Source organism: Neovison vison, chromosome 2 (genome assembly GCF_020171115.1).
Source record: "Neovison vison isolate M4711 chromosome 2, ASM_NN_V1, whole genome shotgun sequence".
In the NCBI taxonomy this organism is placed as follows: Eukaryota; Metazoa; Chordata; class Mammalia; order Carnivora; family Mustelidae; genus Neogale; species Neogale vison.
In genome coordinates this window covers 71,958,480-71,979,995 of record NC_058092.1, presented here as the reverse complement: position 1 = coordinate 71,979,995, position 21,516 = coordinate 71,958,480, and the positions used below count along the sequence as shown (strand labels likewise).

The 21,516-nt window shown below is 38.3% G+C and overlaps 1 protein-coding gene across 1 annotated transcript in view; it reads right to left on the bottom strand.

Annotated features, from left to right (window-relative positions):
• The window catches only part of DNAI3 (dynein axonemal intermediate chain 3), a 67,782-nt gene that overhangs the window by 27,390 nt on the left and 18,876 nt on the right, over positions 1-21,516 (bottom strand). The window contains exons 8-14 of the mRNA XM_044238603.1: positions 20,640-20,756; positions 14,539-14,729; positions 13,895-14,019; positions 11,909-11,998; positions 9,369-9,455; positions 8,380-8,508; positions 5,877-5,950 (exon numbers count right to left, since the gene is read on the bottom strand). Coding sequence (XP_044094538.1) covers positions 5,877-5,950; positions 8,380-8,508; positions 9,369-9,455; positions 11,909-11,998; positions 13,895-14,019; positions 14,539-14,729; positions 20,640-20,756 — 813 coding nt within the window. The remainder of the gene's footprint in view (positions 1-5,876; positions 5,951-8,379; positions 8,509-9,368; positions 9,456-11,908; positions 11,999-13,894; positions 14,020-14,538; positions 14,730-20,639; positions 20,757-21,516) is intronic.

Here is a 21,516-nt window from a genome sequence, read left to right as displayed (position 1 = left end):
GATTTTTATGACATGGGACTGTTTTGCATTTTATATTTTAGAGAATTAAACAGTTTATAGGGTTATTTGATGACTTTGCTGGTATTGACACTGATATTATCATATATGAGATCTGAGTTTGGATATTAACACCAACTTTTTTAGTATTCTTTTTTTTTTTTTTTTTAAGATTTTATTTATTTATTTGACAGAGAGAGAGAGATCACAAGCAGGCAGAAAGTCAGGCAGAGAGAAAGGGGGAAGCAGGCTCCCTGCTGAGCAGAGATCCTGATGTGGGGCTAGATCCCAGGACCCTGAGATCATGACCTGAGCTGAAGGCAGTGGCTTAATCCCCTGAGCCATCCAGGCGCTCCCTTAGTATCTTTCTTCACATTTTTTTAAAGCACTTTTTAAAGCATCGTCTTTTTAACAACTTTATTGAGATATAACTCAATAGCACAAAATTCACCACTGAAAGTACACAATTCAATGGTTTTTGATATAGTCGTAGAGATTTGCAACCATCAGCACAGTTAATTTTAGATTTTTATCCCCAACATGAAACCTTGTACAGATTGGGAGTCACTCCTCACCGCCCCCCAGCCCTAGACACCAATCTACTTCCTGTCTGTAGAGATTTGTCTATTCTGAACAGTTCATATAGATGGAATCAGACAATATGTGACTTTTGGTTACTGGCTTCTTTCAGTTAGCATATTTTCAGAGTTCATCTATGTGGTAGTATATGTCAGTATATCATTTTGTTGTATTGCCACATAATATTTCATTGTCTATCCATTTGTCAGTTGATGGACTATTAGGAATAATGCTGGTATGAACATTGGTGCATAAGTTTTGTGTGGATGCCTGGTTTCGTTTCTCTTGGGTATATGTTGAGGAGTGTAATTGCTGGGTTATATGGTAATTTCTGTGTTTGATCTTTTGAGGAACTGCTAGATTGTTTTCCAAAGCAGCTATGTCATTTTTGCATTCCCATCAGCAATGTGTGAGGACTCCAATTTCTCCACATCCTTGCTAACGCTTGCTACTTTTTGTCTTTTTATCATAGCCATTCTAGTGGGGTAAGTGGTGCCTCATCAAAATTGGTTGAGATTTGCATTTGCTTATGCTTTGGATGTAATATGTAGGAAATCACTATGTAATCCAAGATCATGAACATTTATGCTTTTGTTTATGTTTTTGTCTAAAAGTTGCATAGTTTTGTTTTTGCCTTAAAGTTGCATAGTTTTAGATCTTACATTTAGGTCTTTATGCCATTTTCAGTTAATTTTTGTGTACACGGTCAGGTAAAGGTCCAACTCCATTCTTTTGCTGGCAGATATCCAGATCTCCCAGCACCATTTGTTGCTAGTCTTTCTTCATTAAATTGTCTTCATACCCTTGTTGAAAATCAGTCATCCATAGACATATGGGTTTATTTCTGAACTCTATGATTTCTATGTTTATTCTCATGCCAGTGTCAGTACCTCTGTCTCTAGCTGTAACTTTGTAAAAAGTTTAGAGATCAGGAAGTGGGAGTCCTCCAACTTTGTTGCTCTTTGTCAAGATTGCTGATTTGGCTATTTTAGGTCTCATTGTGGTTTTTTTTTTTTTTTTTTTTTTAAGATTTTATTTATTTATTTGACAGAGATCACAAGTAGGCAGAGACGTAGGCAGAGCGAGAGGTGGGGAAGCAGGCTCCCTACCTTGCAGAGAGCCTGATGCAGTGCTTGATCCCAGGACCCTGGGATCATGACCTGAGCCTAAGGCAGAGGCTTTAACCCACTGAGCCACCCAGATGCCCTCATTGTGGTTTTGATTTGCATTTCCGTCATAGCTGATGTTGAACTTCTTTCCATGTGCTTTTTTGGCCGTTTGTGTATTTTTTGGGGGGGAAATGTCTATTGATAATCTCTGCTCCTTTTTTATATTGGGTTATTTGTCTTTTTAATTGTTGAGTTGTAAGAGTTTTATATATTCTGGATAAAAATTTTTTTCTTAAGATTTTATTTATTTATTTGACAGAAAGGGACATAGTGAGAGAGGGAACACAAGCAGGGGGAGTGGAAGGGAGACACAAGCTTCCTGCTGAGCAGGGAGCCCGATGCGGGGCTCAATCCCAGGACCCTGGGATCCTGACCTGAGCAGAAAGCAGACACTTAATGACTGCACCCAGGAACCCCTGGATAGAAATTTTAAATCAGATATATGGTTTGCAAATACTTTCTTCCATACCATGGGCTTTTTAATTTTTTGCTTGTGCCTTTTGAAGCACAAAAATTCTGACGAATTTCAACTTTTTTCTTTTATTGTTTGTGTTTTTGGTGTCATATTTAAGAGACATGGTATATAACTACATATAACATATATTATAAATATAAAATGCAAATATAATATATAATATAAATATATAATATGTATAACATAAATTCATGTATATTCACTGGGAAAACAATACATACACAGGCAATGTTGGATTTAATGTGCTTTGCCCACAGTAAGCAGCCAGTAAAGGTTATTTCTCCTCTTATTTCTTCTTCCTTACAGGTTGAAAATATCAAATGAGATAATGTATATGAAAATTCTTTATAAAGCTCCACACATCTATAGAGTATAATTTTAAGTGTAATAAACTTGGTAACACATTTATAATGATACTTGTATAGTATTTTAGTATAAGTGACTTTGTATTAATTATGTGAAAACATACAATGAGGATGGCAAAGAATATGCCATATTAGTGCCATTATTTCTATCACTGAGGTTATGAGTAACCTGATTAATAAACTTAAGATGTCATTAAGGAATTTAGATCTGTAAGTTATATAGATAAACAGATAGTAGCTCAAGTAAGACTAACAAAACTTTTCATTTATGTGACTTAAGAAATATTAGTCATTTATTCATTTTAATAATGAATTGTTGAAAGTATTAATCATTTTTATGTTGTCAAAATATAAATCCTTGGGGAAAACATCACAAATGACACAAAAAGAGCCGTTTTAAACTCTAATTATAGTTGATTTAAAACTATTTTTCCAAATTAGAAAGATCTTCTTGAATCTCATTTATAGCATTAATTTGCATTATTCATGAAATGATTTTGCTAGGGGCCCCTGGGTAGCTCAGTTGGTTGAGCTATCTGTCTTTGGCTCAGGTCATGATCCTGGGATTGTGGGATAGAGCCCCACATCAGGATCCCTGCTCAGCAGAGAGCCTGGCTTCTCCCTCTCCCTCTGCCTCTCCTCCTGCTTGTGTTCTCTCTCTCTCTCTCAAATAATTAAAATCTTCTAAAATTTTTTGGAAAAAAAAAGATTTTGCTAAATACAGATAACTTCAGTTGAACTTTCTGCATAAATTAATCATTTATTAACCAATAAATTAATATGAATTAATAAATTTTATTAATAATAATCAATACTTTTATTAATAAATTAATAAAAAGAATCTGACATATTCTTTGGGGGAGTTTTAAAAACTGATTGGTTAATTCCAGTATAATTAGCATGTAGTGTTATATTAGTTTCAGGTATTCAAATGATGGTTCACAATTCTATACATTCTCAGTGCTTATCATAGTGAGTGTACTCTTAATCCTCTTCACCTAATTCATTCATCTCCCTCATCCACCTCCCTTCTGGTAACCACCAGTTTGTTCTCTATACTTAAGAGTGTTTTTTGTTTCTCTCTTTCTTGTTTGTTTGGTTGGTTGTTTGGTTTCTTAAATTCCACATATGAGTGAAATTTTATGGCATTTACCTTTTTCTGACTGACTTATTTCACTTAGCATCATACCTTCTAGATCCATCCATGTTGACGTAAATGGCAAGATTTCAGTATTTTTTTTTTAATGGCTGAGTAATATTCACTGTTCAGTCACATATTCTTTATTAATGGATACTTATTTTAACTTATTCTGTATTATAAGAACCTTGGCATGGCTGAAGTATAAACTGGTAAGTTTTCCAAATAACTAAAAGTTAGCTTTTCTAAATGCATAAACAACTTTTGAAGGAATTATTATTTCCAGAATGTTCTAGAATATTTCTAAATTCAAGGGCCATTGTTATAACCAACAGTCAAGGACCTGTGTCTCAAATAAAACATATATAAAATTTTATGTCTGTTCAGTGTTTCTAAATGTTTTCCAAGGCTATTGAAGAAGAGTAGAGCTTTGTTTTCTGTTGTTTATAATCAACATCATACTATAAATATTGCTCCATGAATCATTACAATTTTAATTGTTGTATAATATTCCATATGGACCTATTGGTGGCCCTTTTGTTGCTTGTCACCCTTACCCTCGTGCTCTTTCATTTTTTAGCTAGAGCACTCTAATAGTTTTGTTTTTTTGGGAACTGTTCCCTATTCCACGCAGTCAGGTTGGAACTGTCACTCACGGTGTCTTGCCATTCCCTCCTTGACCAAAGGGGGTGATTTTGTGATTTAACAGAAGTCAGGTTGGAATTGATTCATTCAGATGGAAGGGGCTGGCCATTCATTCCTGCTACCCAGATCCCTCCGGCTGTTTCTAAGGCCTTAGTCAGCTCTTTCTTTGATTCAGCAACTTTATTACTTATTACCTATAGTATAGGATATGGTTGTGTGTGGGTGGGCGTGTACATGCATATGTATTCTTTTTACAACATATTTGCATCATAAAAATATTTTTTCAGCAAGCAACAGTCTATAATATTCTGCCCTATTGTTAATATCAGGTTTAATTGTTACAATAATGATTATTTAAGGAACAGAAGATAATGATTTTAGAAGCATCTAAGAAAAAAGAATATATTGCATGAAAACACTTAGGTCATGTTTAAAATAAGACTGTGATGTTGTGAATTACAGGTTATATAAATCTGTTCTTCCTCCAGGATTCTAGAAGAGAGTTTCTAAAACCTTTGGAATTTCCTAGATGTAGAGAGCCCCAAAGATTCCTTTTGTTATGTTAATGGGGCAACTTTTGGAAAGCGCCTAAGGATGGGGGTGGGTTGTCAATTGAGCCAACCCTGCAATTAGAGAGTTGGAATTTTCAGTTCCAACCCCTGACCTCCAGCAGGGGGAGAGGTGTTGGAGATTGGGTTCAGTCACCAATGACCAAAGATTTAATCAATTGTACCTGTGAAATAAAGTCCCCTAAAACCCCAGAAGGACAAGGTTCATAGAGCTTCCTGGATGGTGAACAAGTAGAGATTCTTGGAGGCTCCTCATCCTTTCCCCATACCTTGCCCTCTGCATCTCTTCCATCTGGCTCTTTCTGAGTTACATCCTTTTATAATAAACCAGTAATCTAGTAAGTAAAATGTTTCTCTGAGTTCTGTGAGCCACTCTAGCAAGTTAATCCAACCTGAGGAGGAATCTTCGGAACCTCCAATCTACAGCCAGTCAGAAGTACAGCTAACGACCTGGGTTTGTGACTGGCGTCTGAGGTGGCTGGCAGGGGAGTGTGTAGTGGTAGGGGAGGAGTTCCAGAGAGCAGTCCTGTAGGACTGAGCCTTAAAACCTGGTGCTAAGGGGCGCCTGGGTGGCTCAGTGGGTTAAGCCGCTGCCTTTGGCTCAGGTCATGATCTCGGGGTCCTGGGATCGAGTCCCGCATCTGGCTCTCTGCTCAGCAGGGAGCCTGCTTCCTCCTCTCTCTCTCTGCCTGCCTCTCTGCCTACTTGTAATCTCTCTCTGTCAAATAAATAAATAAAATCTTAAAAAAAAAAAAAAAAAAAAACCTGGTGCTAATCCTGGTGGATAGTGTCAGAATCCTGGTGGATAGTGTCAGAATTAAGTGGAGTTGTGAGACACCCAGCTGGTGTCCGGAGTATTGCTTGGCAGAAGGTGGGGAAACCTTCCTCCCCACCCACTCCAACTTTGAAATTGACCCAAGAACACTAACAAAGACATACCAGTCAGCTGAACACGTGACAAGTTGACAGCATATTCCATTTCGATTCTCAAAGACAGCCCCCAATCTGTTAATCTGTGTTTTTTTTTTAAAGACACAAGAAGTAAGTTCTTTGTACCTAGGATGTAATGACTTTTCTCATGTGTTTTACTCTTTCAATATTTTTTCTTTATTTTAATTTTTATTAAAAGAATATAACAATAACACGGAAATTGAAGAATAAGTTTTAACATAAAGTGGAATTCTACAAGGTATTTTTCCAGTCTTTTTTCACAGAAATGTTTTTATGTAGTTTAAACTAGCATGCGTAAAAATTTCTATCCTTAGATTTTTCAGTTGATGTTATTTGAACACTTAAACCTGTGTACTCGTAAGTCATTTTAACAGTTTTATAATTATCAATGATGTATAACAATTTCATTATCCATTATAATTAGAAACACAGACTCTTGTTTTTTACTATTAATGGTGGAATAGAACATAGGAGTTTTTATGAGATTATTAAGCAGATAAGGTTAGTAGAGAAGACATTTAGTGTTACTTTAGATACCAAGAGTCACCTAACACAGGCAAGAGTCTAAGGAGAGTAAATGGTTCGCTCGTCAGGGTCCTAGAAGGTCCCAAGTTCCAACTAGTTCGCTTTGAAACAAGGTGAAAGGTTTTGTGGCAATCTATGAAGATGCCACTCTTGAATCAGTAGGGAAACATGACTCCCTAATTCCCTACCTTCCTGGTAGGACTGATGAGCAAGATAGTAATCAAAGGTAGGGGTTCCAGCAGCAAATAAACAGTAAAAGTAGTGGGTGGGAGGAGGGATACAGGTGCTGCACTGCTAAGGCTGGTAGGTGTCCCAGGAACTAAGACCCTGGAAATCTGGTGGAGGCCACAGGAGCCCAAATGCTCATGGGTTCCCAAATGCTGCCAACTTCTACTCATCTGATAAGCAATCTAGAGTCCATGTTGCCTCTCCCTCTACTGAGTCTTCTCTGCTGTATGAAGTGCAAGACCCCAGAAGTGTGCTTGCTCTGAACTTTCATGTTTTAACGATTTAAACAACAACAACAACGTAATATTATAGAAATCTGAAAAATAGGTTTAATATCAAATATAATTCTACCTGTATTCTTTTCCAGTATTTTTTCATTAATCATTTTGATATAATTTATTAAGATGTGCATGTAATGTTTCTTGAGGCACAAATTGATTATTTCTTACTATGAATTCCCAAAATTTGAATTACTGTTCAAAAAGTCGAAAATTTGGATGATTTAAGAACCATCCTAATTGTATTCCAGAAGTTTTATGTTGGAACCAGCAGTGTTAGAGTTTACTGGTTTCACCACTGCATCCTTTCTAACACAGGGCATTATTATTTATTAAATTTTTATTTAAAAAATAAATGTCCAAAATAGTATATTACTGTTGCTTTGTTATTAACTTCTTTGATATTAGAAAGCGTGAATGATTTTCATGTTTATCTACTCATTGTTTTCCAGTATATGTTTTATTTACTGGAAATTTTGTATTTATCATATTTTAGACCAATATTTTTCTCCATTTTATTGTTTGCTCTTTGTTAGCTTAGAAATTTACATGTGTATGTTTTGAATTTCTTTCAACATTAATTAGCTTAGAAAACTATCTCCAACCAAGAAATATAGCATTCTATGGTATTCTATTTTGATCTTTATTATATTTTTTCTGTATTTGTTATTTTTATTTAAATTTATAATCATCTGAATTAATTTGTGTGTACTGTGTGAGCTGACATGAAGCTGGAACAGAGAGTTCCTTCCATTACCTCATGTTAAACTCTTAGAGGTAATGGAAACTGTCTGGGCTATTTGTTTTGGTTCATTATAACTTTTAAAAGTATTGCTGCTTTGGGATAATCCATTTGAGTATGTTGAAGAGCTAATTACCCTTTACAACTCTACTTTGTCATAATATTCTTTAATATTCTCAAAGTACACAGTGGACCCTTAGTGTGCTTGTAGGAAACATTTGGGGAGTTTACCAGTTTCCAAGTTCACTAACACCAGACTTAGTGAGTCAGGTACAGAACTACGAAGCCAAACTACATTGCAACTGGACTCATTCACTGCAGGATTAGTTTCCACCTACCAGCCTCACAGTGCGGTCAGTTCAAAATTGCATTGGCAAAATAACACATTACTGTATGTCACAGATCTTCAGAGTTGCCTGCTCCAATTTGCTGAAATCATACATTTTAAATCCACAAATACTGACAGTGTGAAATATTTGTACTCTATTTTTACATATCAAAGTCTTATCTTCTCCATTATTATATTTTATCATTGTTGACACCACCTACATTTTTTAGTGGTTTATAAGCCATTGAAGTTGAAACATTGGCCTTATTCTCGGGAAACATTTTATGATTTAAATGTAAATGAACTGTTGACTTGAAACATGCTCTTTGAATAAAATTTTCTGAAATGTACAATCCAGCAGGAGAAAATTATGAGACCATCAAGACTCACCTCAAATGTGTCAGGCAGCCAATGTATATCTGTAATTACTTTCTTATGACCACTTTCTATTGAGGAGACCGCACAATGTCTGATATATGTTGCTTCTTTATTACTGTCTGGTTCAAGGAGAAACATAGGCTGGAAAAATGTGAAAAGAAAGTTGTGTGCTCAATTCAGAGAGCTAACGAGTGAATTCACACTTTACTCATTATTCCAGTTAGAATTAATAACTTGGAGAAATACTAGGTCAAAGAAAAACATTGAAACTAGTGTTTCAATGCAAAATGTAGTTAGGTAATAAGATTATGTATTTTCCCTTCAGTTTAGTCTCAGGTTTCATCTCTAAACTTAGCAAGAATGATTGACCTACTCCCTAATGTATCATTGAGATCCCATTTTTAAAAGAGTGTTTCGTGCATGCCCACAATGTCTTGGTGAAGGCCAGTCGGTGTTCAGGTTGAAGAAGTGGGGCCAGAGGTGTGCAATATGGTGGATGAATACTGCGTCAGGAGCTGAGGAGTCTTTCGTCAATCCTCTTGGCAGCATCCACAGCTTCACAAAATCATAGGATGTTATTATCAGAAAGGATTGTAACCCCTTCATTCTACACAGGAGAAAACTGATGCCTGCTGAGGTGAGAAGACATGTCCCAACTCACAGGACTGCAGTCCAGAGCCTACACACATCGTCCTTCCATCCCCTGGTCTTTCCATGACATCCCTTCAGGCAAGTCACTCGGGCCCTTTATTTTATTTAAGAACAACAAAAAATAACTTAACATCCTCAGGTAGGTCAAGCGACTTGTTTCATTGATTTTTTAATCACAGGCCTCCATAAAAGAAATTCAGAACAAGTCCACAAACAGATGTGAAGGTGTGGGAAATAATACTTTCCCCCCCCGTATCGACTCTTTGTGTAGCTTGGCAGTTGTGTTATGTACTTTTTGATAAACCCCGGAATTGAAGAAACTTGGAAATGAAAAGTCATAAAAAGCTAACCTTGAGCGTGACTTTTTTACTTCTACTACCGCCTGTCTTGATGTTTTCTATGCGATCTGCATGTGCAGAAATATCCCACATGACAATCTAAAACAGAAATAAATGTTATTACAACACATCTTCAGGAAATAGCTCACTGGGTCTTAAGGATTTTTTAAAACACATTGGTATTGGCATGCACTCTGATCAATCAGTCACCTTGAAGGATAATCAAATTTAGCCTACATCTTTAGTAAGTCAGCAACTTTTTTCTTTTTTAAAGATTTTATTTATTTGACAGAGAAAGAGAGAGACAGCGAGAGAGGGAACATAAGCAGGAGGAGTGGGAGAGGAAGAACAGGCTTCCCGCTGAGCAGGGAGCCCAATATGGGGCTCAATTCCAGGACCCTGAGATCAAGACCTGGGCTGAAGGCAGATGCTTAACAACTGAGCCACCAAGGCACCCTGAGTCAGCAATTTTTTTTTAATAAAGTTATTTTATTTTATTTTATTTATTTGACAGACAGAGATAACAAGTAGGCAGAGAGGCTAGAAGAGAGAGAGGAGGAAGCAGGCTCCCTGCCAAGCAGAGAGCCCAATGGGGAGCTCCATCCCAGGACCCTGAGATCATGACCTGAGACAAAGGCAGAGACAACCCACTGAGCCACCCAGGTGCCCCCTAAGTCAGCAACTTTTAAGCTAACATGACAAAGAATGTTTTCTTCTCTATAAAATATTTTTAGCATGTTGATTTTTGTGCTTGTGCTTATGTTAATAAAGGCTAGTATTTTATTTTAACTCCAGGATAAACAGCACGCAATTTCCTCTGCTTTGGGAAATTCTATGCCATCTGCATGCACAGAAATATCCCATATGACACTCTCTTCCTCTGTCTTTGAGAATGTGCTGTGACTGTGGGGAGAGTTGCTTTGCTTGTTCTCCAGAAGTAGTACAAACACTGTTGTCCCAAAAGGCTGGAAAGTGATGGTTTCTACTTAATTGAATATTCTAGCCAACTCCAAGTTTCCATATACATGGATGGCAATTTTTGGAAAAATGAGAATAAACTAGAATATGCAACATTAAATTAGATTAATTTTCAATGATTTAAAGTCATTTCAATACTCTTAACAAGATGTCAGAATTACAGAATTGTGACTGATCTTATTTTCATCATTTCCTTTTCTAAAATATTCTTTTTTAAAAAGTATTTATTTATTTATTTATGCATGTATATATTTATGTAATCTCTACAATCTAACATGGGGCTTGAACTCACAACCCCGAGATCAAGAGTCACATGCTCTTTGACTGAGCCAGCCACACACCCCTTTTCTAAAATATCCTTAGAGTTGTATCACCTTCATAATGAGTAACAAAAAGCATTTCAGGATTTGCAGGGCTTGTAGGATGGGCTCTGGGTCATCATTATGACTACCAGTTATTGTGAATAAAACTGAGGGGGAAATTTATTTTCTTCATTGCTTTGGTTCCAGATAAATAGTCATGGATGCTGAAGACATTTATTTTTTCTTAAAAGATGTATTAATTTGAGAGAGAAAGAATGAGAGTGTGTGGCAGGGGCAAGGGGGAGGGGGAAAGGATCTCAAGCAGACTCCTAGTTGAGTGTGGAGCCCAATGTGGGGCTCAATCTCACGGCCCTGGGATCATGACCTGAGCTGAAACCAAGAGTCAGACACTCAACCGACCAAGTCACCCTGGCATCCCCACTATAGACAATTAAATTTTCAATCACAAGGAAATTTTCATAGCCAAACATAAAAAGACCACATACTGTTAATGGTCAAACTCACTGGTCACAGTAAGTTTAAATTCTGATCATAAAACAGCTTTAAAATTTTTGTTTTGCTTTATTGGAGAAACAGGCTATTGGAGGATAGGATCTAAATCTCATATAAATTAGAGAACTTAATGTGCTTCTGGATGGCTTAGATGGGTAAGCATCTGCCTTTGGTGGCTCAGACCATGTTCCCAGGGTCCTGAGATTGAGTCCCACATTGGGCTCCCTGCTCCTTAGGGAGTTTGCTTCTGCCTTTGCCTCTCTCTCTCTCTCTCCATCTCTCATGAATAAATAAAGCCTAAAAAATTAGATAACTTAAAAAGAAAAAAACAAATATGGTATCAAATTGTACACATAGGAATTCAGTAATATAAATATCTTTTCCCAGTGACTTTCTGTTCAAATTCTGGATCATTGCCAACTCCTACCTCTAGAGAAAAGTCAGAAGAGGACTCTTGACCAAGAGGTATTAATGTTTGTGTTTTTTGTTATTCCGCAGAATCTTGCTAATACGTGACTCTATTCCATGAATACAAACAGATTTGACTCAATTTTGTTCCAGTTATAACTAGATTACCCTGTGGACACCTTGAGCCCTGATACCATGTCCAACACACCTATATACCCCAGTTCTTGGCACACAATTGGCATACTTCCTTCTGCCAAATTGAATCCTTAAGTTTAAGAAAAACTACCAATCAAAACATATGACAGGACGTTGTCCAAATTAATAAATAGTTGGGAAAAAATCCATAATTACCTGCCCATTTATGCAGCCTCCAGCAATGATATTAGGGTCACTTGGACAGAACTTGAAGCAAAAGATGTCATCTGGGCTCTCCAGCATTAACTAAAGTAAACCCCCCAAATTCAAGACAGAATGAGAAAGTCTATTAAGATCATAGTGAGAAAGTAATATTAAGACAGTCACAAATTGAATTTCATAGCCATCTATAAGAAAAATGGACATATAGTCCATTTGCAGAATTGCACCTGTGGATTAGAAATTGCTTCTGCTGAATTTTGTGAACTTTGTCTATGTGTATGAGAGAGGTATGTGATCCAGGGGCCCGGGTCTCCCCTTCCTCCACCCTCCATTGGTCACTGCTGAGAGCTGTTACAATTTTTTATAAAAAAGACTAAGCTTAGTGTTTCTGGGAAGGGTGAAGGTTAGCTTTGTGAGAACAAGCTACTTGCCTGTTTTGCTCCCTGCTCTCTAGCTAACCTGGCACAGAGTGAGTGCTCAAAAAAAAAAAAAAATGTGTTGGATGAGAAGAGAGAGATATCGCCAGTGATAATATCTCAAATTTTAAAATAATAAAGGACCTAGAAAGTGGACAAACTCAAGTACTGGGGAGGGGGGGTAAGAAGGAAGCCCTGCAAGGAATATTCCAGTGTGAAGGAATAGGTACAGTAATCACAGCTGGCACCTGTGCTAATGTGTTGGCACCAGGCACAATGCAAGCATGGCTACTGCTCTTCCTTAAACAAGACCATCAAAAATATGGGCTTCAGAGGCCATTGGTGAGCCACCACTGAGCTAGTTTCAGACTGGGATTGGAGTGATTCGTCTTTATCTGGTACTCTGTGGCTTCTAGAGAGATTCCTACTTTTAACATAAATTTTTAAAATATTTTCTTATAGTTTTGATTGAACTAAGGTAAAAGAAATCACTTGCCTGTCTTTTTAAAGCTATTCTTTGAAATAGAGGAAAGGGTCTTTTTTTCCTCTTCCTAATTTGCCTGAAAGTTCAGCCACACTTCCATGATGTGGACTGGAGAGTGATCCTAGTCCATTAGAAAACGTTAGAAAGCCTCTTCTTGCCATTTTTGTGGTAATTTGGCTGATAAGAAAGAACTAAAGATCTGTCATTTTTGATCTCTGGGTCTATAATAATTCAAGTGCTAGAATCTATTATAGTAAAACTGCCTGAATTCAGATGAATTAGGGAAGAAGGTAGAAGCATAGGCTAGGGTTTATTAGGGAAATCCTTAGTTATATAATACTTTATAAAAACAAAATATTATATTTAAGCACATTAAAAAAACAAACTAATCTAACACTATAAAGCACACTCCCCCTAAGCAAAACTCGTTTTGAGCAGCTGATAGAAATAGAACCCTGTGGGGCAAACCCAGCCCTCAGTCCTGTTTTATTTGAATTGTGTGTTTGGTTTGGTTTTAGTTGAACTATTTAAAAATTGGGAAATTTCACTCCAAAATTCTAATCTGGATACTTTAAACCAAGTGAGACCACCTGACAACAAGCAAGCTGAAGAGTAATATCCCCACAGATGGGCTGTCCACTCTCCAGGGCCATAGTCCCTACTCTTCCCCATTGTTTCCCACACAGACATTTGTACTCATTACTGTCACCTACTGTTGATTCTCAGAACTGATGGAATTCATGTGAAATTAAGATCTATTTGCATTTGAACAAACAGTATTTAAATAAACCCCCTGAAAGAGTTTGTTTTTTAAAATTGGTTAAACAGTCCTCTTATAATCGTTTTTTGAAAATAACATGCTGATTTGTCCAGTAAACTAAGTGTAAACTTAAGCTTTCCTCAAATTGATGATAAATTCTGAATTGAAGAAGCCTAACTTAATAAACACTTACCATATTAAGTGGTTACAAAGTACTTTGCAATTAAAACTGCTGAAAATAAATGTGAACATAGTTTTGAAATGTTTAGACTATGTGGACAACTCTCCTTAATTATCTGAGGATGTTAAAAAAAAATTACCTGAGGATGAATGGGATCAGAGAAACTCCAGAAAAGAATCAGTGATGGTTGCAGCAATAATTTGCCAGAAAAGTGGACTCTCTCTTCAAAGGAGAGTCGTACAGCCACGGACACAGCTATTAGGCCTGATTGAAACACAATTAGAAGTTAAAATTTGCAGCAACTGTACATAGAGAAATATTTTTAGTTTGCTGCTCAACATAGTCACTATTCATTTCCACAGTGCTGAAATTTGAATAAATATATTCAATAAGACACCAAGAGTTCTCCTAGAGTTCTACTGTGTAATAGTGTTCTCTCTTGTCCAGTAATCAGAGAGGAAGAGAATGGGGGAGGGGAAACGGAGCCAGCCTTGGGACTCCCAGCAGGTTGAGGCAAATCCGGATTCAGCACTGCACCAACTGGGTGACCTGAGCCCATCACTTCCCTGGCTTGAGCTCTGGTTCTGTCCTTGTAGAAACCACAGTGAGGTGCTGGGAGAACACAGGCCCAGAGCGGTGCCGAAAGGTCTTGGCAGGTGCACTTCGCGGCTGTAAGCCATCTTATTGCCATTGAGAAACCGAGCTAGCTTGTCATTTTACTAGAAAAGTGACGGGACTATTTCTGCGCATCACCAAGGAGAACCGCAGTAATGTTCATCTCACCATAGACGGTCGGATGCCATGAGACCGAGGTGACCATCTTCTCCGTTAGGCTATGGAGGTCAGTAAAGGACTGGTACTCTTTCAAGTGGGTATCGGTTTTGTCTCCAAAGGTGCTTTCTTCTTCTGCCAGGCACTTCCAGTCATCGATAAATGTGTTCATGATTTCATTTTGCTGCAGGGCTATTTCAACACTATTTCGTTTAAAAGAAAAAAAGAGCACAAGATGTTGGATTTTACTATTCAATGATATGTCTTTCATCAGGTCCTTTTTCATTTATATGGAAAGAAAAAAAATGTTCTCAGTTATATCTGGTAACTGATGATTACCCCCCCATGTGAAATAAATGACTTCGGAGAAAAAAATATCTCCTGGCTGTGGGCTACTCAGAACTTCTAGTGCCAGGAGGCTGTTAGCTGACGGCCTGGAGCACCTTCGTGATCTCTCTGGCTTCCAGGCCCAGGCTGTGCTCTCCCAGGCCCATGACCAGGCTGGCAGCTGCAGGGACTGGGGGCCTCCCCTACTCTGCCTCCTGCAGGAGTTCTCCCACAAGCTGTCTTGCCCTTGGAGCTCCCTGCTGGGCTTGACCTAGACCTTGCCAAAGCTCTCCTTGCCCAGTCCTGCTTCCTTTAAAAAGAATTTTCACACAGCAGCACCCTCTAAGCCTCTACTTTAAACTTGGTCTTGTTCACTTCCTGGAAACCCCAAACTGACAGAAAAGGCAATTTTCTTAGCCATATTCAGTACTGAATGTTCATATATACTAATTATTATACAAAGATATCATTAGGGATATATAGATACACACATACACATACTTATGTATTTAGGGTTATATATTAACCAGGATTAGAATATCCACTTATATATTGTATATATAAAATTTAAAATAAAAGATTCTCAAGGGGCGATATGGAAGTTGGAAGTGTGATGTGTGTGTGTGCGTGTGTGTGCATGTGTGTGATGGTGGTGGTAGTTTTAGTTATCATAGTGCCTGGGAGGGGTTAATGTGTTTAATTCTATTACTAAACCTGCAATGCATGATGCAGTCCCTAAAATTAAGACTCATCCTGCTAACAAGGCTAATATTGCCCTTCCAAGAACAATCTGAGTGCTAGGCTCATCTCTTGGTAGTCTAGGGCCCTGACTAAGCTAGTTCCTGTCCTAAAAGTTATTATAGGAGCTCGCAACTCGGTGAGTGCTCGACAGTGCCGAGGGCTGGCCTGTCTCCCCCAGTCTTGTCCTGTGCATCTCTTCCATTTGGTTCCTCCTGAGTCGTATCCTTTACAATGAACTGGTAATAGTAAGGAGAGCCCTTTCCTGAGTTAAATGAGTCATTCTGGAGAATTATCAAACTGATTTATAGCTGGTCAGTCAGAAGCATAGCCCCCCTAGGACTTGAGACCTTGAGACTGGCATCTGAAGTTGGGGCTGGCTTGTCAGACTAAGCCCCTTAACTTGTTGAGTCTGTACTAACTCCAGATAGCATGTGAGAGTTAAAGAATTGGTGTTGGAGAAGATACATATTTGGTGTTGGGGGAAAAAAAAACATTCTTCATTTGGTACCAGAGGTCTTATCAGGAAGAACCTGAGAGTCCCATTTTCCTGTTTCTTCACATGTTTAGTGACTTTACATATTTAATGAAACTGATTGTTATGATATGTTGTGCAGACCTGCGTTCTCTTTTGTTCCTCGAAAATGATAAATTTGTTCTAGACTCGAACTCCAAATGTGATCTTCTCTTTGTAGAACAACAGCTGAAATCTCTGCCAGTTTTTCAGCTTCTAGATGCTGGTTGCTCTGGACTGCCCTAGAGTTCCCCCTAAAAATGAATATTTTAGTCTACAGCCTAGGGTCTGATTAGATTTTTAAAATGTAGATCTGGGGTCTTGGCTTATCTGGGATTCCCTTTCTTCCATGACTTTCTCCTATTTGGTTATTCTGCCTTCCCCACAGACCTGTAAGGCTACAAGTTTCTGTCACTTGAGCCTCCTATGGATTAGGCAATAATTATAGAAAAAAACCTGCAGACTTGCAAATCTCATCTTTCTCCCCTTCAGTTTCTGCTTATTTTTGGTTACCCTCCTGAGCCTTCAAGTAATTATGTGTATGTTTGCATATAAATATTGTTTTCTAGATCTTATAACTGTTTTCTGTGAGTTTGACCAACTTACTCCACCATTACTCAGTCACTTACTTATAATATGAAAATGAGGTACGTTCTTGAAAGAAGCAGTACCATACACAGACAAAAAACAAAACCAAAAAATAGTTACTATAAGTTTCTGTCATGTTGATTGCCCCTGCGTATGGGTAGGTGTGAAAGCTCAGCTCACTCACGAGGCCTTTGGAGCTTTCCCACCATTAGAATGCCAACCCAGCCTTTTACCCTACTGATTGGGAGTCCAAATAGCTTGGTTTTTTTAATAGGTATAGTAAGCTCAAAGAGGGAGATTTTGATTATGAATTTCCTAAAATAAGGAAAGAAACCTCCTTTACTTAGACAATTAAATATAAGCTCGAAATATTACAACTGATACTCCTAAGAATGTAATTAAGCAGGGTGGCCTTTAATACCTCTGTTGTTAAGAATGAACACTACCATTCACTGCTTAATTGGTTACTCTTGGTTGAATTCTTCTTGTACTTTACCAAACTAGCTCCTTGCTACTTAAAGTGTGGTCCATGGACCCCCAGCACCACCATAACTTGGAGTTTGCTAAAAATGGAGACTCCACCCCGAACCAGCTGACTCAGAGTCTGTATGTTGACGAATCTCCAGGTGGTGCATATGTACGTTTGAACACCCAGGAGGGCGAGCTTCCCAGCCCGGAGCTTCAAGCAGAAGCATTTGTTAGCATTCTCAAAATCTTGGTTTGGTTTTTTTTGTTGTTGTTTCAGTCTTGTAGTGAGTGTGAACCTTTAATTAATAAATGCAATAAATAAATAAATAAAAACGGAGTAAGCCTGCCCTACTCCAACTAAACATAAACAAGTAAAAAACATTTATAGCAGATAAACAAGCATAGCAAGTAAGCCTAGACCAATGTGTATAGTGATAAGACTAATATGTGTGCAGCGATAAAGATGAACATAGAGCAATAAGCTGCAAATATTTTGGCCAGTGAAATGATATTGCAAAAATGTTGCAAAAACATGTTTTCGTGTTTATGTGTGTTTTGATGTATAAACATGAGAAAAACAAGTGATGTAATATGTTTATGAAGGAGACTTAGCACAGTACATAAAAAGAGGCATCGGGTTGGACTGAGCGAAGCGAGTTCCCTGTCGGGAGAACATCATCGCCGGGTGTTACCGACGCCCCGACAGTCTCATTGCCAACCACTCGCTGGTTCCCAGTCTCAACTTCTGCGGTGACCTCTCTGTCTAGATTGTGAGGCGACGTCTCCTTATCGTGACAACCTGACGAGCTGCCAAACCGCGACGATTGTGGTGCGGACCTCGTCCCAATAAAAATAAAGTGAGTTACATCATATCCGTCTCTCTCTCTCTCTCTCTCTCTCTCTCTCTCTCTCTCTCTCGCTCCCTTTCTTTCATTTACGTTGCGACCCCCTGGCGGGACGCAGGGGTTTTGCTCGCATCAGGCCTAAATGAGAAAGAAATTCCCAAGAGGCAAACTAAAAGCCAAGGTCTCTGATCTGATTTCCTGATTGTTCCCTCTCAGCCCGAACTGGGAACCGACTGACAAGGGAGAAGAGAAGACCGCACCTTCCCTCTGGTTTCCGGTTTCTTGATTTCCCTCACTCCACTTTCTGAGGGTGATGAAGTGGAGGCTGGTAAAATTGTTGCCTGAGTTAGAGCCTGTAAGTACTCTTTTTTTTTTTTTTAAGATTTTATTTATTTATTATTTTAGAGAGAGAGAGAGAGATCAAGTGAGAGTGGTGGTGGGCAGACGAAGAAGGAGAAGGTCTCAAGCGACGCCCAGCTGAGCACGGAGCCTGACTTGCAGCTCAATCCCAGGACCCTGAGATCGTGACCTGAGGTAAAATCAAGAGTCAGATGCTTAACCAACTGAGCCACCCAGGCGCCCCAGTAAGTTTTTTTTTTTTTTTTTTCCTTAATCCAGAAGTGAATGTTTCTTAGTTGCTTTGGCAGTGATGTATTTGTAGGTTTATTTATTCTTGACCGGTGCTATTATAATTCCTGTGCCAATTTTCCTCTTTTTTCTTATAGTTCTGGCTTCTCCTACCCACATCCCAGAGAGGGAATTATAAAGCTGTTTACTATTCCTCTCTATAAGCATGGCAACTGAAAGGGAAGAATAAAAACCCAGTTCTAAAGATAATACACCCTGTGGATAATTAAGAATTGGCTATAGGCCATCTATGGCTTTGAAATGGATTGTGCATAGACTTCTCATTCTTAATATTCTTAACAGGAAAAATTTTAAGGACTAAATTTTGATATAGGGAAACAGAAACCTTGGGCTCTTGTTTCTTATTGCCTCATAGGAAAAACTGTAGCATGCTTCCTATAAATGAGTGGCAAAGAGTTAATGCTTTCTTTTTGTTTTTGTTGTTTAGTTTTGTAGCCAAGCAGAAACGCATTTAATTTTGTCACCAGACAAAAAAATGAGGCTTGCTTCAAAGTCTGAAGTAAACTCACCTGATTTTCATTTCCCCTAATCAGACTGCAGAGTCCACAAAAATAGCAACCCCCTTCTTAAAACACTGAACCTCTGGCAATTTCTGGAGGTTTCATGGAATTCTGCCTTGTAGTGTGTCTCCTACCCTTGCCATGAGATAGATATACAGTTTTTCTGCATGTTTAATATCTTCTCTAGGGACTAACTAGTACAGAAATCCTGGGAAGAGAGACTGTGTTCCTGCCTCTGGGTTTCTGGCTCTTTGTTAAAAGCCATTGTGTTCTCTCTGCCCTCCAGGGCTTTGATTCCATAGTCATTCCGGTGGCTGGCCCCAGGCAAGTTAGCTACAGTGAATGATGAGTCAGCAAGGAACAGCCTGTTGAACAGCTGTCAGTCATCAGGCACTGATGGAACAACTATCTTTCTTTGTTGCATTTTGGGTTGGGTTTTTTTTTTGTTTTGTTTTTTGTTTTTTAAGATTTTATTTATTTTGAGAGAGAGAGAGAGAGAGCACGTGCGTGCACAGGAGCAGAAGGGAGGGACAGATCGAGAGGGAGAAGCAGGCTCCCCGATGAGAAGGGAGCCTGATGTGGGACTGATCCCAGGATCCCAGGATCATTACCTGAGCTGAAGGCAGACGCCTCACCAACTGAGTCACGGCGCACTGTTCCACGTTTTTATAAGCTTCATAAGAAGTCTTGACCCAGAGTAACATAACTATACGTATATAAAGTATTTTACCTAGTTCAATGCACTCTCTTTGCATCACTGGTGAATTTTTAAACCAGATTCCCCCAGACATAGGTAATAGCTTTGGAGAGTTGTTGGAATTTTCAGAATACTTAAAAGTCTCAAAGAATTAATATTATTTTCTAAAAAATGAAAAAAAACTTCATATGGGCTACATATCAACTCGACCAACAAATTTTTAGTTTTGGGAAGAAAAGGAAACCAATTTACAGGGTACAACTGGCAGACCTGTGCACCACTGGCTTGCCTTCTCTGAATTCTGATGTCGACTTGAAGAGACCTTGTCAAGCTCTTCTTTGGTTTAGACACTCCAGGGTCCTAGTAACAGTGTGTGGCGGGGGGGGGGGGGGTGTTACTGAAAACACCTCTCTCTCAGATTCAGCAAGAGTGGCAGCAAGACAGGAATTAGGGGGAAGGAATAAGAGGTACAAAGGTACATCTGAATCCAATTCATGTTATCATTTACAAAGATCATAATTATAATGAGGAAAACATCTTCACACACTCAAGTGTATACATCTCCCAGGTGAACACTGGTGTGGCCCTAGCTTAGGAGGTCTAGGAGTGTTGCCTGGCAACAGAAAGGAAAGATTGAGAATGTGTCACATGCTCATTCATGTCTGATAACTCTTCATACTCTCTAACTAGACACCATGGGCTGAGTTCCTTTTTTAAGACCTATCACTATAGGTACACATACACATTTTATGTTTTATTTTTTAAAAAAATTAATATACAATTCTTACTTTATAGACGTATTGTTCAGAAAGTCACTCAAGGGCTTTGATTGTTCAAATGTCTCTTTTTCCTCCTCTGATAATTCTCTTGGATAATACTGCGTAGTGGCATTTTTGGGATATGTCCTAATACATTAAAAGAAAATGGAATACTGAAAATTAGATCAAAGGAAAGTAAAGGTTTCTTTCTGTAACAGTAATATTATTTTTTATTTAAATTCTATATATTCAATTTTTTTCTCTATCCCAGATAATTGATATTGACTGCCTTTTTAAAATACTTTGAATACTTATGTATTTGTTTCCAACATAATCAAGAAGTTCTTATTTTTTTAATTTTTTATTTTAAAAAATTTTTTTAGAATTTATTTATTTATTAGAGAGATGGAGAGAGAACACAAGGAGGCAGAGTAGCAGGCAGAGGGAGGGGGAGAAGCAGGCTTCCCGCTGAGAAGGGACTTGATCCCAGGACCCTAGGATCACAACACGAGCTGAAGGCACTTAACCAACTGAGCCACCCAGGCACCCCTTTAAATATTTTTAACTGATAGAAAAGTTGTTAAGAAGGATCTAATCTAAGGAACTCTCATACACTCTTCACCCAGATTCACCCATTATTAACATTTTGCGACATTTGTTCATCATTCTCTCTCTCTTCATTTCATTAAATCAGTGTTTCTTAACCAGTGCAATCCTACCCCGCCCCCACACCCTGAGAACTTTTGACCACATCCAGAAATATTTTTGGTTGTCACAAATGGAATGTGCTACTGGCATGTAGTGAGTGGAATCCAAGGGATGCTGTTCAATACCTTCCAATGCACAGGATAGCCTCCCACAAAAAAGAATTATCCAGCCCAAAATGGATTAGAGTTGAGACTGAGAA